The sequence below is a fragment of the Oncorhynchus mykiss genome, chromosome 28 (assembly GCF_013265735.2).
Source record: "Oncorhynchus mykiss isolate Arlee chromosome 28, USDA_OmykA_1.1, whole genome shotgun sequence".
NCBI lineage: Eukaryota > Metazoa > Chordata > Actinopteri > Salmoniformes > Salmonidae > Oncorhynchus > Oncorhynchus mykiss.
The window spans coordinates 40,700,296-40,715,741 of NC_048592.1; the positions used below are offsets into that span (position 1 = coordinate 40,700,296).

Genomic DNA, 15,446 nt, shown 5'->3' on the forward strand with positions numbered 1-15,446 from the left:
CATCAGTGATGTCAGAATAAACTGGCATTATGACATCTACAGTATATGAAACGATACCTGTGTAGCTAGTTGGAGCTGGAAGGAGTTATGGAGACACTCACAGTTGACCAGTTTGACCATGGCCAGCAGGTTAGCGTTGAGCACAAACACCAAGGGGTCAGGACCTCCCTCCTCCAGCTGCTGTATCAGAACCATCTCTGAGGGACGCTCCTCCACCGCATAGTCTGAGGGTGGTGATGCTGGTGGAGAAACAACACACTAGGTTCCTATCCCCATTCAGTGAGGATGGGGGGGCGCGGTCGACAGTGAGGCTGGGGGGGGGGGGGGGGGGGCGCGGTCGACAGTGAGGCTGGGGGGGGGCGGTCGACAGTGAAGACGGGGGGTTGAGACGCGATCGACAGCGAGGACGGGGGGTTGAGACGCGATCGACAGAGAGGATGGGGGGTTGAGACGCGATCGACAGAGAGGATGGGGGGGGTTGAGACGCGATCGACAGAGAGGATGGGGGGGTTGAGACGCGATCGACAGAGAGGATGGGGGGGTTGAGGCGCGATCGACAGAGAGGATGGGGGATTGAGGCGCGATCGACAGAGAGGATGGGGGATTGAGGCGCAATCGACAGAGGATGGGGGGGTTGAGACGCGATCGACAGAGAGGATGGGGGTTGAGGCGCGATCGACAGAGGATGAGGGGTTGAGGCGCAATCGACAGAGGATGGGGGGCTTGAGGCGCGATCGACAGTGAGGATGGGGGTTAAGGCGCGATCGACAGTGAGGATGGGGGTTAAGGCGCGATCGACAGAGAGGATGGGGGGGTTGAGACGCGATCGACAGAGAGGATGGGGGGGTTGAGACGCGATCGACAGAGGATGGGGGGGTTGAGGCGCAATCGACAGTGAGGATGGGGGTTAAGGCGCGATCGACAGAGGATGGGGGGGTTAAGGCGCGATCGACAGAGGATGGGGGGGTTAAGGCGCGATCGACAGAGGATGGGGGGGTTAAGGCGCGATCGACAGAGGATGGGGGGTTAAGGCGCGATCGACAGAGGATGGGGGGGTTAAGGCGCGATCGACAGAGGATGGGGGGGTTAAGGCGCGATCGACAGAGGATGGGGGGGTTAAGGCGCGATCGACAGAGGATGGGGGGCTTGAGGCGCAATCGACAGTGAGGATGGGGGTTAAGGCGCGATCGACAGAGAGGATGGGGGATTGAGACGCGATCGACAGAGAGGATGGGGGATTGAGACGCGATCGACAGAGAGGATGGGGGTTGAGGCGCGATCGACAGAGAGGATGGGGGGTTGAGGCGCGATCGACAGAGAGGATGGGGGGTTGAGGCGCGATCGACAGAGGATGGGGGGTTGAGGCGCGATCGACAGAGGATGGGGGGTTGAGGCGCGATCGACAGAGGATGGGGATTGAGGCGCGATCGACAGTGAGGATGGGGGGCTTGAGGCGCGATCGACAGTGAGGATGGGGGGCTTGAGGCGCGATCGACAGAGGATGGGGATTGAGGCGCGATCGACAGAGGATGGGGGGCTTGAGGCGCGATCGACAGTGAGGATGGGGGGCTTGAGGCGCGATCGACAGTGAGGATGGGGGCTTGAGGCGCGATCGACAGTGAGGATGGGGGTTAAGGCGCGATCGACAGTGAGGATGGGGGGGTTAAGGCGCAATCGACAGAGGATGGGGGGGTTAAGGCGCGATCGACAGAGGATGGGGGGGTTGAGGCGCGATCGACAGAGAGGATGGGGGGTTGAGGCGCGATCGACAGAGAGGATGGGGGGTTGAGGCGCGATCGACAGTGAGGATGGGGGTTAAGGCGCGATCGACAGTGAGGATGGGGGTTAAGGTGCGATCGACAGGGGATGGGGGGGTTGAGGCGCGATCGACAGTGAGGATGGGGGTTAAGGCGCGATCGACAGTGAGGATGGGGGGGTTAAGGAGCGATCGACAGTGAGGAGAGGGGGTTGAGGCGCGATCGACAGAGGATGGGGGGGTTGAGACGCGATCGACAGAGGATGGGGGGGTTGAGACGCGATCGACAGAGAGGATGGGGGGGTTGAGACGCGATCGACAGAGAGGATGGGGGGTTGAGACGCGATCGACAGAGAGGATGGGGGGTTGAGACGCGATCGACAGAGAGGATGGGGGGTTGAGACGCGATCGACAGAGAGGATGGGGGGTTGAGACGCGATCGACAGAGAGGATGGGGGGTTGAGACGCGATCGACAGAGAGGATGGGGGGTTGAGGTGCGATCGACAGAGGATGGGGGGGTTAAGGCGCGATCGACAGGGGATGGGGAGGTTGAGGCGCGATCGACAGTGAGGACGGGGGGTTGAGGTGCGATCGACAGAGGATGGGGGGGTTAAGGCGCGATCGACAGGGGATGGGGGGGTTGAGGCGCGATCGACAGTGAGGATGGGGGTTAAGGCGCGATCGACAGTGAGGATGGGGGTTAAGGCGCGATCGACAGTGAGGATGGGGGTTAAGGCGCGATCGACAGAGGATGGGGGGTTAAGGCGCGATCGACAGAGGATGGGGGGTTAAGGCGCGATCGACAGTGAGGGCGGGGGGGTTAAGGCGCGATCGACAGTGAGGGCGGGGGGGTTAAGGCGCGATCGACAGTGAGGGCGGGGGGGTTAAGGCGCGATCGACAGTGAGGGCGGGGGGGTTAAGGCGCGATCGACAGTGAGGGCGGGGGGGTTAAGACGCGATCGACAGTGAGGGCGGGGGGGTTAAGGCGCAATCGACAGAGGATGGGGGGGTTAAGGCGCGATCGACAGAGGATGGGGGGGTTGAGGCGCGATCGACAGAGAGGATGGGGGGTTGAGGCGCGATCGACAGTGAGGATGGGGGTTAAGGCGCGATCGACAGAGAGGATGGGGGGTTGAGGTGCGATCGACAGAGGATGGGGGGGTTAAGGCGCGATCGACAGGGGATGGGGAGGTTGAGGCGTGATCGACAGTGAGGACGGGGGGTTGAGGTGCGATCGACAGAGGATGGGGGGGTTAAGGCGCGATCGACAGGGGATGGGGGGGTTGAGGCGCGATCGACAGTGAGGATGGGGGTTAAGGCGCGATCGACAGTGAGGATGGGGGTTAAGGCGCGATCGACAGTGAGGATGGGGGTTAAGGCGCGATCGACAGAGGATGGGGGGTTAAGGCGCGATCGACAGAGGATGGGGGGTTAAGGCGCGATCGACAGTGAGGGCGGGGGGGTTAAGGCGCGATCGACAGTGAGGGCGGGGGGGTTAAGGCGCGATCGACAGTGAGGGCGGGGGGGTTAAGACGCGATCGACAGTGAGGGCGGGGGGGTTAAGGCGCAATCGACAGTGAGGACGGGGGGGTTAAAGCGCGATCGACAGTGAGGACGGGGGGGTTAAGGCGCGATCGACAGTGAGGAGAGGGGGTTAAGACGTGATCGACAGTGAGGATGGGGGGGTTAAGCACCTGTGCTGTGTCCCCTCACACCTCCTTTAACTCCGGTTGAGATGAGGATGGGAGGAAGTCCGTCCTCCGGAATTAGACTGATGGAGCTGCCTACAGGGCTTCCCACGGTGGACGCAGGGGCAGGGGACAACGCCTGGAGGGAGGAGGAGAGGGTTTAAGTACAGAAAAACAGCTGCGGAAAATTGTAGGAGGCTGATTAAATTTGTAATTGGCAGACAACCCTTCATATTCCCGTTGAACAATTCAGAGAGGTGTGTGTGTTATAAGTTACAGCCATTGGATGAGCCAGATCAGTAGAGACAGAAAGTGGTGAGTCACCTCCTAACCTGCTGCTACTCTACCAGGCATGCCGAGTCCAGACAAACGTCAACAACTAAACAACATTCTTCTGGTTACACTGGAAACCGTCTGTATGAGAAAAGGCGTTTCATTCTAGAAAATGCTAAGGTCGATCCAGGCTCAACTTGTCCAGGCGTGTTTCCTCCTAGTCAGTCAGGCATTGCTCACCCAGCACCTGACAAGCAGGACTCTAAACCAACCTCAGAATATCAATTATAAAACAGTAGATGCTAGACTTTTGCTTAAAATTCCTCTTTAACAAACTGTAAGATGTGATCTTTTGACCTTCGGTGCCAACTGTACCTCTCGCAAATCAGAAGTGAAGGATTTGTTGGAACACTGTGAGACGGCCAATGTTTGCGAGGGGGCGGGGCTGGTAGCAGGGAGCTTGGGTGATTCCGCTGCTTCCCCATTGGGCAGGATTCCATCTGCAAACCGCACCCTCCTCCGCTCCCGCGGGTGGAAACCTGTGGACCCTGTGACACACACACACACACACACACACACACACAGGTTACAGAAAACAAAACTATTATCAAAAAGAAAGCAACTAGAATGAAAACTAGTCCTATATGTGAGAAAGGAGAAGAGGTCATTAAGAGGAAAGGAAACAGAAAGATGTGCCAGATGTTCTATGGGAGAGGTTATACAGGGTCGTATTCATTAGTGCACACCACAGAGGAAAGGAAACAGAAAGATGTGCCAGATGTTCTATTGGAGAGGTTATACAGGGTCGTATTCATTAGTGCACACCACAGAGGAAAGGAAACAGAAAGATGTGCCAGATGTTCTATGGGAGAGGTTATACAGGGTCGTATTCATTAGTGCACACCACAGAGGAAAGGAAACAGAAAGATGTGCCAGATGTTCTATGGGAGAGGTTATACAGGGTCGTATTCATTAGTGCACACCACAGAGGAAAGGAAACAGAAAGATGTGCCAGATGTTCTATGGGAGAGGTTATACAGGGTCGTATTCATTAGTGCACACCACAGAGAAAAGGAAACAGAAAGATGTGCCAGATGTTCTATGGGAGAGGTTATACAGGGTCGTATTCATTAGTGCACACCACAGAGGAAAGGAAACAGAAAGATGTGCCAGATGTTCTATGGGAGAGGTTATACAGGGTCGTATTCATTAGTGCACACCACAGAGGAAAGGAAACAGAAAGATGTGCCAGATGTTCTATGGGAGAGGTTATACAGGGTCGTATTCATTAGTGCACACCACAGCAAAACGTTTTTGCAACGGAACATATCTTATTGGGTAAGGTCAGGTTCTCCCTCCCTGTTCCAGTCAGTTGTTTCCCCCCGTTTTGGTGCCTAATGAACAGGTCCCTGGTGTTTAGGTGGGGAGTGGAGGAGGTTATTACCCTCTGAGCGGATCTGCTGCAGAGGTGGGATGGCACTGCAGAACTCTGCTGGGTTGTTGGGGTTAGGGCTCTGGTTAGACCCACCACACATACCCCCCCACGAATGAGCTGAGGGAAAATGGAGACGGCGATATAGGATCAATATAGGACCAAGATCAATATAGGACCAAGATCAATACAGGGAGAGAGATATACAGGGAGAGTGATAGAGAGAGATATAGAGATATATATAAAATCAATATAGAGCGATAAAAGGATCAAGATCAATACAGGGAGATATATATAATCAATATAGGATCAATCGAGATATAGGATCAATGTACGGAGACAGAATCAATACAGGGCGATGTAGGATCTATATTGATATTGTGAGATATAGGATCAGTATAAGGATATATATATTTATATATAGATTCAGTACTGATATAGTGAGATATTGAATGAAGATTGATATAGTGAAATACACGATTCAATTAAACCCCAATTTGAGTTGAGCTATTTATGATTAGGATATGTATAGGAATTTAACTGACAGGAAGTTAAGTAGTAAACTAACTAGGGCCAGGAGTTTTTCCACGCCTTACAACTAGGGCCAAGAGTTTTACCTAAAAATGTAATTAGACCAAACCAAAGTGACTGCAAAGATATTGAAGTAGGACGTAGAGATGAAGTGGATTCTAGACGCAGATCTGGGATCAGTTTTGTGTTAACATCCTATTGGATCAGGTCAGGAATGGGATGTACTAAGCTGATCCTAGATCTGTAGTAATAGTGACTCACCACTCAGTAGGGCAGAGTGACAGGTGATACAGACTCTGGCCTCCTTCCTGTCCATGTAAATCAGTCTGCTCCTCAGGCTGCAGCAGGCAGCACAGAACACCTGGAGAGAGAGAGAGAGACACACACACACACAATTATATTACACCTAGAGAGAGACACACACAATTATATTACACCTAGAGAGAGACACACACACACAATTATATTACACCTAGAGAGAGACACACACAATTATATTACACCTAGAGAGAGACACACACAATTATATTACACCTAGAGAGAGACACACACAATTATATTACACCTAGAGAGAGACACACACACACACACAATTATATTACACCTAGAGAGAGACACACACAATTATATTACACCTAGAGAGACACACACACACAATTATATTACACCTAGAGAGAGACACACACACAATTATATTACACCTAGAGAGAGACACACACAATTATATTACACCTAGAGAGAGACACACACAATTATATTACACCTAGAGAGAGACACACACAATTATATTACACCTAGAGAGAGACACACACAATTATATTACACCTAGAGAGAGACACACACAATTATATTACACCTAGAGAGAGACACACACAATTATATTACACCTAGAGAGAGACACACACAATTATATTACACCTAGAGAGAGACACACACAATTATATTACACCTAGAGAGAGACACACACAATTATATTACACCTAGAGAGAGACACACACAATTATATTACACCTAGAGAGAGACACACACAATTATATTACACCTAGAGAGAGACACACACAATTATATTACACCTAGAGAGAGACACACACAATTATATTACACCTAGAGAGAGACACACACAATTATATTACACCTAGAGAGAGACACACACAATTATATTACACCTAGAGAGAGACACACACAATTATATTACACCTAGAGAGAGACACACACAATTATATTACACCTAGAGAGAGACACACACAATTATATTACACCTAGAGAGAGACACACACAATTATATTACACCTGGAGAGAGACACACACAATTATATTACACCTAGAGAGAGACACACACAATTATATTACACCTAGAGAGAGACACACACAATTATATTACACCTAGAGAGAGACACACACAATTATATTACACCTGGAGAGAGACACACAATTATATTACACCTAGAGAGACACACACACACAATTATATTACACCTAGAGAGAGACACACAATTATATTACACCTAGAGAGAGACACACACAATTATATTACACCTAGAGAGAGACACACACAATTATATTACACCTAGAGAGAGACACACACAATTATATTACACCTAGAGAGAGACACACAATTATATTACACCTAGAGAGAGACACACAATTATATTACACCTAGAGAGAGACACACACAATTATATTACACCTGGAGAGAGACACACAATTATATTACACCTAGAGAGACACACACAATTATATTACACCTGGAGAGAGACACACACACACAATTATATTACACCTAGAGAGAGACACACACAATTATATTACACCTAGAGAGAGACACACACAATTATATTACACCTAGAGAGAGACACACAATTATATTACACCTAGAGAGAGACACACACAATTATATTACACCTAGAGAGAGACACACACAATTATATTACACCTAGAGAGAGACACACAATTATATTACACCTAGAGAGAGACACACAATTATATTACACCTGGAGAGAGACACACACAATTATATTACACCTGGAGAGAGACACACACAATTATATTACACCTAGAGAGAGACACACACAATTATATTACACCTAGAGAGAGACACACACAATTATATTACACCTGGAGAGAGACACACACAATTATATTACACCTGGAGAGAGACACACACAATTATATTACACCTAGAGAGAGACACACACAATTATATTACACCTAGAGAGAGACACACACAATTATATTACACCTAGAGAGAGACACACACAATTATATTACACCTAGAGAGAGACACACAATTATATTACACCTAGAGAGAGACACACAATTATATTACACCTGGAGAGAGACACACACAATTATATTACACCTGGAGAGAGACACACACAATTATATTACACCTAGAGAGAGACACACAATTATATTACACCTAGAGAGAGACACACAATTATATTACACCTGGAGAGAGACACACACAATTATATTACACCTGGAGAGAGACACACACAATTATATTACACCTAGAGAGAGACACACAATTATATTACACCTAGAGAGAGACACACACAATTATATTACACCTGGAGAGAGACACACACAATTATATTACACCTGGAGAGAGACACACACAATTATATTACACCTGGAGAGAGACACACACAATTATATTACACCTAGAGACACATTGAAGAGAATTGCAAATGGAATTTCAGTGTACTTCCTGATTTGACCCCCTAACCCTGCTCCGGAGTGCGAGAATCTCGTGTCTCCATGCGAGAGATCGGGTCACGACCTCCACTGTACCTTAAAAGCTAAGCATCCTCCTCTCCAGCCTGGCTTCTACCCCAACTCAGCTTCTACCCCAACTCAGCTCATACACTGAATTCATCCACACATTTGTAATGAAATCTCACAGCTTTCCCTTCCCGCTGAGGGAGGGGGAGGGAGCGTGTGTGACCTTGGGAAATTGAGATAGTGTTTGTCCACAACAGTCCAGACCTGTCCCAGCTATCCTAGAACAACCCAGCTCAGCTTCAACAATTCAAATGGGTTTATTTAATAGGAATAAGTAACTTAGTTAAATATCAGAAAACAAACCATTCAGTCGACATTCCTTCTGGCTTTAGACTATAGTGGTACAGTCGACGAGAGAACCGAGCCACCGTCGACGAGAGAACCGAGCCACCGTCGACGAGAGAACCGAGCCACCGTCGACGAGAGAACCGAGCCACCGTCGACGAGAGAACCGAGCCACCGTCGACGAGAGAACCGAGCCACGGTCGACCAGAGAACCGAGCCACGGTCGACCAGAGAACCGAGCCACGGTCGACCAGAGAACCGAGCCACGGTCGACCAGAGAACCGAGCCACGGTCGACCAGAGAACCGAGCCACGGTCGACCAGAGAACCGAGCCACGGTCGACCAGAGAACCGAGCCACGGTCGACCAGAGAACCGAGCCACGGTCGACCAGAGAACCGAGCCACGGTCGACCAGAGAACCGAGCCACGGTCGACCAGAGAACCGAGCCACGGTCGACGAGAGAACCGAGCCACCGTCGACGAGAGAACCGAGCCACCGTCGACGAGAGAACCGAGCCACCGTCGACGAGAGAACCGAGCCACAGTCGACGAGAGCCACAGTCGACGAGAGAACGGCGCTGCTCCTGTATTGTTTACCATAGTGCCCTACACTTTATTACGGGAGACGGGTTCAGTACACATCACTACATTCTGTATCAGAAGGTAGGCTGGCCCTCAAGTCTCATAGATCAATGCACTGCTCTCCTTTTGTTTATAAAGCCCTACTTTACTTCATTGTTAAATTATAGACATACGAGTCACCAGACCCACAGGGATGACTAACTCTGGAGGTCCCTTTAATCTCCACTGATTTAGGTTCTCCACTGAGTTAGTGTTTCTGCACCTCCTCACGTGTGGAATGATCTCCCAAGCACTCCAAAATTGGGAGGCATTTCAGACAAAACGTTAGGAGACCTTGATACTGAAGAATGTGTCTGTTTATGATTGGGGTCTACTTTTCCTGTAAACCAACGTGTATTTTGATGTGTATATGAATGTGTATTGTTGTGTTAAACAGGGCTCACCTGGAAAAGAGATCTTGGTCTCAGCATTGACTCCCGGTCAAAATAAAGGTTCAATATATAATAGACTTTGCACCCACCTTTCCGCAGGCCCTGCAGTGATGCCTCCTCTTGGTGAAGGTGAAGCGGATCTCACACTTCATACAGACTGGTGCCTTGGAGTCAGGGACCCACACGGGGGCCACATCCCCCAGGGAGGAGAGCTGTTTCCTGGGCAGAGCACCCTGGTGGTGACACCCAGCCTGGAGGTCATTGTCCGGGCTGCTCTCGGACTCCAGCACCAGGCCCAACGATGACGACCCGTTTAGCAACTCCCCGTTAACAACCTCGACACAACCACCAGGGTCACCCCCGGCAACGACGGTTCCAGTATCCATGGTTATGTCACCGGCACGGTTCTCAAAGTTCTTGTTCTTGCAGACGGCGATGGTGGTGTTAACGGTAGGTGATAGTTGGTTCTGGTCCTGTCCGGATAGCGGCCAGGGGATCTGGAGTTTGAGAGTGACCGGTTGTTTGGGACGTGCTCCACCGAACGGAACACTTACCAGCTGCAGACGAGTGTTCAGTATGGAGGCAACACTGCTATCTCCTCCTCCGTTCTCTAGGTTGCTCTCCTCCATCTCCTTCTCCTCTTTTACGGAGTCCTCCTTGGAGTGAGGGGGGAGAGACTGGCCCTCCTCCCTGCTCCCTCGGTCCTCCTCTTCCTCCTCCCTGCTCCCTCGGTCCTCAGTAGCCATGCCGCTGGTAAGAACCATCTCTCCATCCTGACCTCCCCTGCTCTCCTTCTCCATTTCTCCTATCAACCTCGTCTGCTTCTGAGAGGAATTCCTACACTCCTTCCGCTCTGTCGGTCCCTCCATCAATCCATTTTTAACAGTATTTCCATGACTTTCCCTCTTAGGGATTCCTTCCTCATGTGACTGTACCCCAGCCAGTCCAGCCTCCTCCCTACCACTGTCCTGAATAGGAGGCCAAGCGCCAGGTCTCTCGGTCTCTGGCTTGGAGTTAAACTTCTCTGCTATCGCCTCAACCCCTCCCAGCCTCTCCTCAATGGTCAAGTGTGTGTGACTAACGTGGGAGCTCCCGTCACCCCTCTCCCCCACAGGGGCATCAGTACGTGGGTCTGAGGGTGTGGGGGGCTGGTGGTGGTCTAAAGGGAATGTCTGGTTCCCCTTGCAGGGATCTTCACCGAGCCCATTGAGGGCAGGGCTGGCTGGACTAGAGGGGCTGATAGAGGAGTGGTGGTGGTACGGAGGGGAGCTAGAGGAGGCCGACGAGCCCTCACCCCCAAACAGCTTGCCGATGTTGGGCTGGGGGAGCGAAGGGCTCCGCACGTCTGCACGGCAGTCTGGTAGTTCTCCCCAGGGTGGGGGCTCGGCGGTGGGGTGGCATTTAGCGTTGGTCCCCTGGGGGTTGCTGGATGACGGGTCAGGGGGCAGGGGGGTCTTTAAGGGGAGGGGGCCGAGGTCTGGGGTCAAAGCCAGGGCACGGTTCGGAGATAGTAGGTGGGCAGGAGGGGCCAGGATCTGAATCCACTTATCAGACAGACTGGGACTGTCGGTCTCATCTGGGGAGGGAGAGGAGAATGAAACACTGGACAGGAAATAGATGAGTCCATGAGATATCAAACAGGAAAGAGGGAAGGCCATTACCAGAGACAACAGGAAAGAGCATTACCAGAGACAACAGGAAAGAGGGAAGGGCATTACCAGAGACAACAGGAAAGAGGGAAGGGCATTACCAGAGACAACAGGAAAGAGGGAAGGGCATTACCAGAGACAACAGGAAAGAGGGAAGGGCATTACCAGAGACAACAGGAAAGAGGGAAGGGCATTACCAGAGACAACAGGAAATACACCAAATACAAACTGTTACTGAAGGGTGAAATTAAGTAACGAGGCTGGAATGGGTGGTGGGGTGTAATGGGAGGGAGGTGGCATGAAAATGGACTAATTTTGCTCCTCCTCCCCTCTCTTTCTTCTCCTCCCCATTTCTCCCTGACACTTGAATACTGCCTGGAATGTTGGGAGGAGTCCACATTCCTGAACACACACACACACTACACACACACACACAGTTAATCTGCCAAGCTGGATCTGGCAGAGGACTCCCAGATAATCACTCAGAGCCTGAACACACACAGAGCTCTCTGTACCGTGACATGACAGGCACACACACACAACCAACCGAGCGACTGTGTGTGTGTGAGATAATTCATGTCACCTTTAAGGAACAAATGGGGAGGAAACCCAATCTCTCATCATCACAGACCCAGCCTCAACACAGCATTGTTCCAACCTTACACTGCTGATCTCTGCACTAGCCTTAAATAGACACACACACACACACACACACAACTGTCCTACAGACACAGCCAAACACACACACACTGAACTGTCCTACAGACACAGCCAAACACACACACACTGAACTGTCCTACAGACACCGTGTACGATGACTATGGAGGTCCTGTCCGTCTCCACAACATTTTCAAAACGTACAATGTGAATGTCACACACACACACACGCGCACAACCCTCAACCAAATACATGAGGCACTAATTATCTATTCAATAACCTGTGTTCCCTCTCGGTGTGTCTTACAAAACATTCTTATACTCTGCCTTAACACACCAAGGATTTGTTTAAACAGGCAGCCCAATTCTGATCTAGGGCGATGTTTACACAGGCAGCCCAATTCTGATCTAGGGCGATGTTTACACAGACAGCCCAATTCTGATATTTTTCCCAATTATTGGCAAAAGCGCTGGTCCAATGGGTCAAAAGACCAATTAGTGGAAAAAGATCATAATTGGACTGCCTGTGTAAACACAGCCCTAGAATCAGAATTGGGCTGCCTGTGTAAACACCGCCCTAAAGATCAGAATTGAGCTGCCTAAAACAAACAAATTTCCTCTGCTTTGCTTAAACATACATAGAGAGAAGGGTAGAGAATCAGACCACAGCATAGTAAGTGCGAATCTGATTGGTGGGTTGATGGATTGATTGATGAATTGGTTAAATCTGTTAATTGACTCACTTTGCTTCTGTTCAAAGTCATCCAACACTTTATCCAGGTTGAAGGCCTCTGTCTGGAAGTGGTTCTCCATGAGTCCGGTACCTCCACCCTGACACACGCTGCAGGAACCTGTTAATATAGGGTTAGCACCGGGTTAGCAGCGGCTTAGCACCAGCACTGGAAGTAGTCATCTGGGTTATCGCCACAGGGTTAACGCCCTCTCAATCTCTTCATCTCCCTCCCCATGTCTCGCTCGTCGGGCAATCTCCTCGCTCACTCCCTCACCTGTCCAGAGGTCCTCTCCAACAGTAGTCCTGGGAAGCTGTGATCTCCTTCTCACTCAGCCTCACTTCCTCATCCAGTCTGGCCAGCGCCAAGCGCCCATATCTGCAACGACAGGAACCTGTCACACTCAAGCTCATCAAATATAGGCTTTTATTTGGTGTTAAGGTTTCATCCCACACCTGTTGAGCGCATTCTGATCACCTATTACTGAATGAATGCACACTTCAGGGAAATGACTAGAGAGGAATTGACTGCAGTCTTGGTCTGATAGAGGATAAAGATCAATGGCCAATCGGAGTAGAACAGTACACACACACACACCTGGCCAGTCTTCTTGCTGACCAGGACCTCAGGGGTCAAAAATGTACTGTTTGAACTTCAGGGTCATGACAGTATAAGGGAGGGGAGAGGACCAGGCTTTACGCTCCCAAGTGGTACAGGGGTCTAAGACACTGCATCTCAGTGTTAGAGGCGTCACTACAGACCCTGGTTCAGAGGTCTAAGACACTGCATCTCAGTGCTAGAGGCGTCACTACAGACCCTGGTTCAATTCCAGGCGGTATCACAACCGGACGTTATTTGGAGTCCCATAGGGCGGCGCACAATTGGCCCAGCGTCGTCCGGGTTAGGATTTGGCCCGGGGTAGGTCGTCACTGTAAACAAGAATTTGTTCTTACCTGACTTGCATAGTTAAAGTTTACTTTAAAAAAAAATGTTTCACCAGGGACCAGAGATTTTGAAGAGTGACGGTTTTAAATATATTTAGATTTAACACTTTTCTGGTTACTACATGAATCCATAATGTGTTATTTCATAGTTCTGATGTCTTCACTTTTATTCTACAATGTAGAAAATAGTAAAAAATAAAGAAAAACCCTTGAATGAGGAGGTGTCCAAACTTTTAACTGGTACTGTATGCTGAGCACTTGTTGGCTGCTTTTCCTTCACTCTGCGGTCCAACTCATCCCAATTGGGTTGAGGTCGGGTGATTGTGGAGGCCAGGTCATCTGATGCAGCACTCAATCACTCTCCTTCTTGGTAAAATAGCCCTTACACAGCCTGGAGGTGTGTTTTTGGTCATTGTCCTGTTGAAAACAAATTATAGTCCCACTATGCCCAAACCAGTAAGCCCAAACCAGATGGGATGGAGTATCGCTGCTGAATGCTGTGGTAGCCATGCAGAATGCTGTGGTAGCCATGCAGAATGATGTGGTAGCCATGCAGAATGCTGTGGTAGCCATGCAGAATGCTGTGGTAGCCATGCAGAATGATGTGGTAGCCATGCAGAATGCTGTGGTAGCCATGCAGAATGATGTGGTAGCCATGCAGAATGATGTGGTAGCCATGCAGAATGATGTGGTAGCCATGCAGAATGCTGTGGTAGCCATGCAGAATGATGTGGTAGCCATGCAGAATGATGTGGTAGCCATGCAGAATGCTGTGGTAGCCATGCAGAATGCTGTGGTAGCCATGCAGAATGATGTGGTAGCCATGCAGAATGATGTGGTAGCCATGCTGGTTAAGTGTGCCTTGAATTCTAAATGAATCCCTGACAGTGTCACCAGCAAAGCACCATCACACCACCTCCTCCATGCTTCACGGTGGGAACCACACATGCGGACATCATACTCTGCGTCCCACAAAGACACAGCAGTTGGAACCAAAAATCTCAAATTTGGAATCATCAGACCAAAGGACAGATTTCCACCAGTCTAATGCCCATTTATTGTGTTTCTTGGCCCAAGCAAGTCTCTTCTTATTGGTGTTCTTTAGTAGTGGTTTGCAGCAATTCGACCACGAAAGCCTGATTCACACAGTATCCTCTGAGGAGTTGCAGTTGAGATGTCTGTTACTTGAACTCTGTGAAGCATTTATTTGGGCTGCAATTTATTAGGCTGGTAACTCTAATGAACTTATCCTCTGCAGCAGAGGTAACTCTGGGTCTTCCTTTCCTGTGGCGGTCCTCATGAGAGCCAGTTTCATCATAGCGCTTGATGGTTTTTGCGACTGCACTTGAAAGAAACTTTCAAAGTTCTTGAAATGTTTCACATAGACGGACCTTTATGTCTTAAAGTAATGGAAGAAATGCCACAAATGAACAAGGCACACCTGTTAATTGAAATGCATTCCAGGTGACTACCTCATGAGGCTGGTTGAGAGAATGCCAAGAGTGTGCAAAGCTGTCAACAAGGCAAAGGGTGGCTACTTTAAAGAATCTCAAATATATTTTGATTTGTTAAACACTTTTTGGGTTACTACATGATTCCATATGTGTTATTTCATAGTTGTGATGTCTTCACTATATTTCTACAGTGTAGAAAATAGTTTTTTTAAATGACGAGTACTTCGGTACTGTATATGATCTAACAA

The 15,446-nt window shown here is 49.6% G+C and overlaps 1 protein-coding gene across 6 annotated transcripts in view; it reads right to left on the reverse strand.

Annotated features, from left to right (window-relative positions):
* Window positions 1-15,446, reverse strand: part of zfyve9a (zinc finger, FYVE domain containing 9a) — a 56,416-nt gene that overhangs the window by 15,905 nt on the left and 25,065 nt on the right. For 2 of the 6 annotated variants that reach the window (XM_036966859.1, XM_036966858.1), the window contains exons 2-9: window positions 13,077-13,178; window positions 12,813-12,920; window positions 9,853-11,339; window positions 5,943-6,042; window positions 5,163-5,270; window positions 4,076-4,266; window positions 3,452-3,584; window positions 102-239 (exon numbers count right to left, since the gene is read on the reverse strand). In XM_036966859.1, coding sequence (XP_036822754.1) covers window positions 102-239; window positions 3,452-3,584; window positions 4,076-4,266; window positions 5,163-5,270; window positions 5,943-6,042; window positions 9,853-11,339; window positions 12,813-12,882 — 2,227 coding nt within the window. In that variant the 5' untranslated portion in view covers window positions 12,883-12,920; window positions 13,077-13,178. The remainder of the gene's footprint in view (window positions 1-101; window positions 240-3,451; window positions 3,585-4,075; window positions 4,267-5,162; window positions 5,271-5,942; window positions 6,043-9,852; window positions 11,340-12,812; window positions 12,921-13,076; window positions 13,179-15,446) is intronic. The other 4 variants (XM_036966862.1, XM_036966861.1, XM_036966860.1 and 1 more) reach the window with 4 other exon arrangements.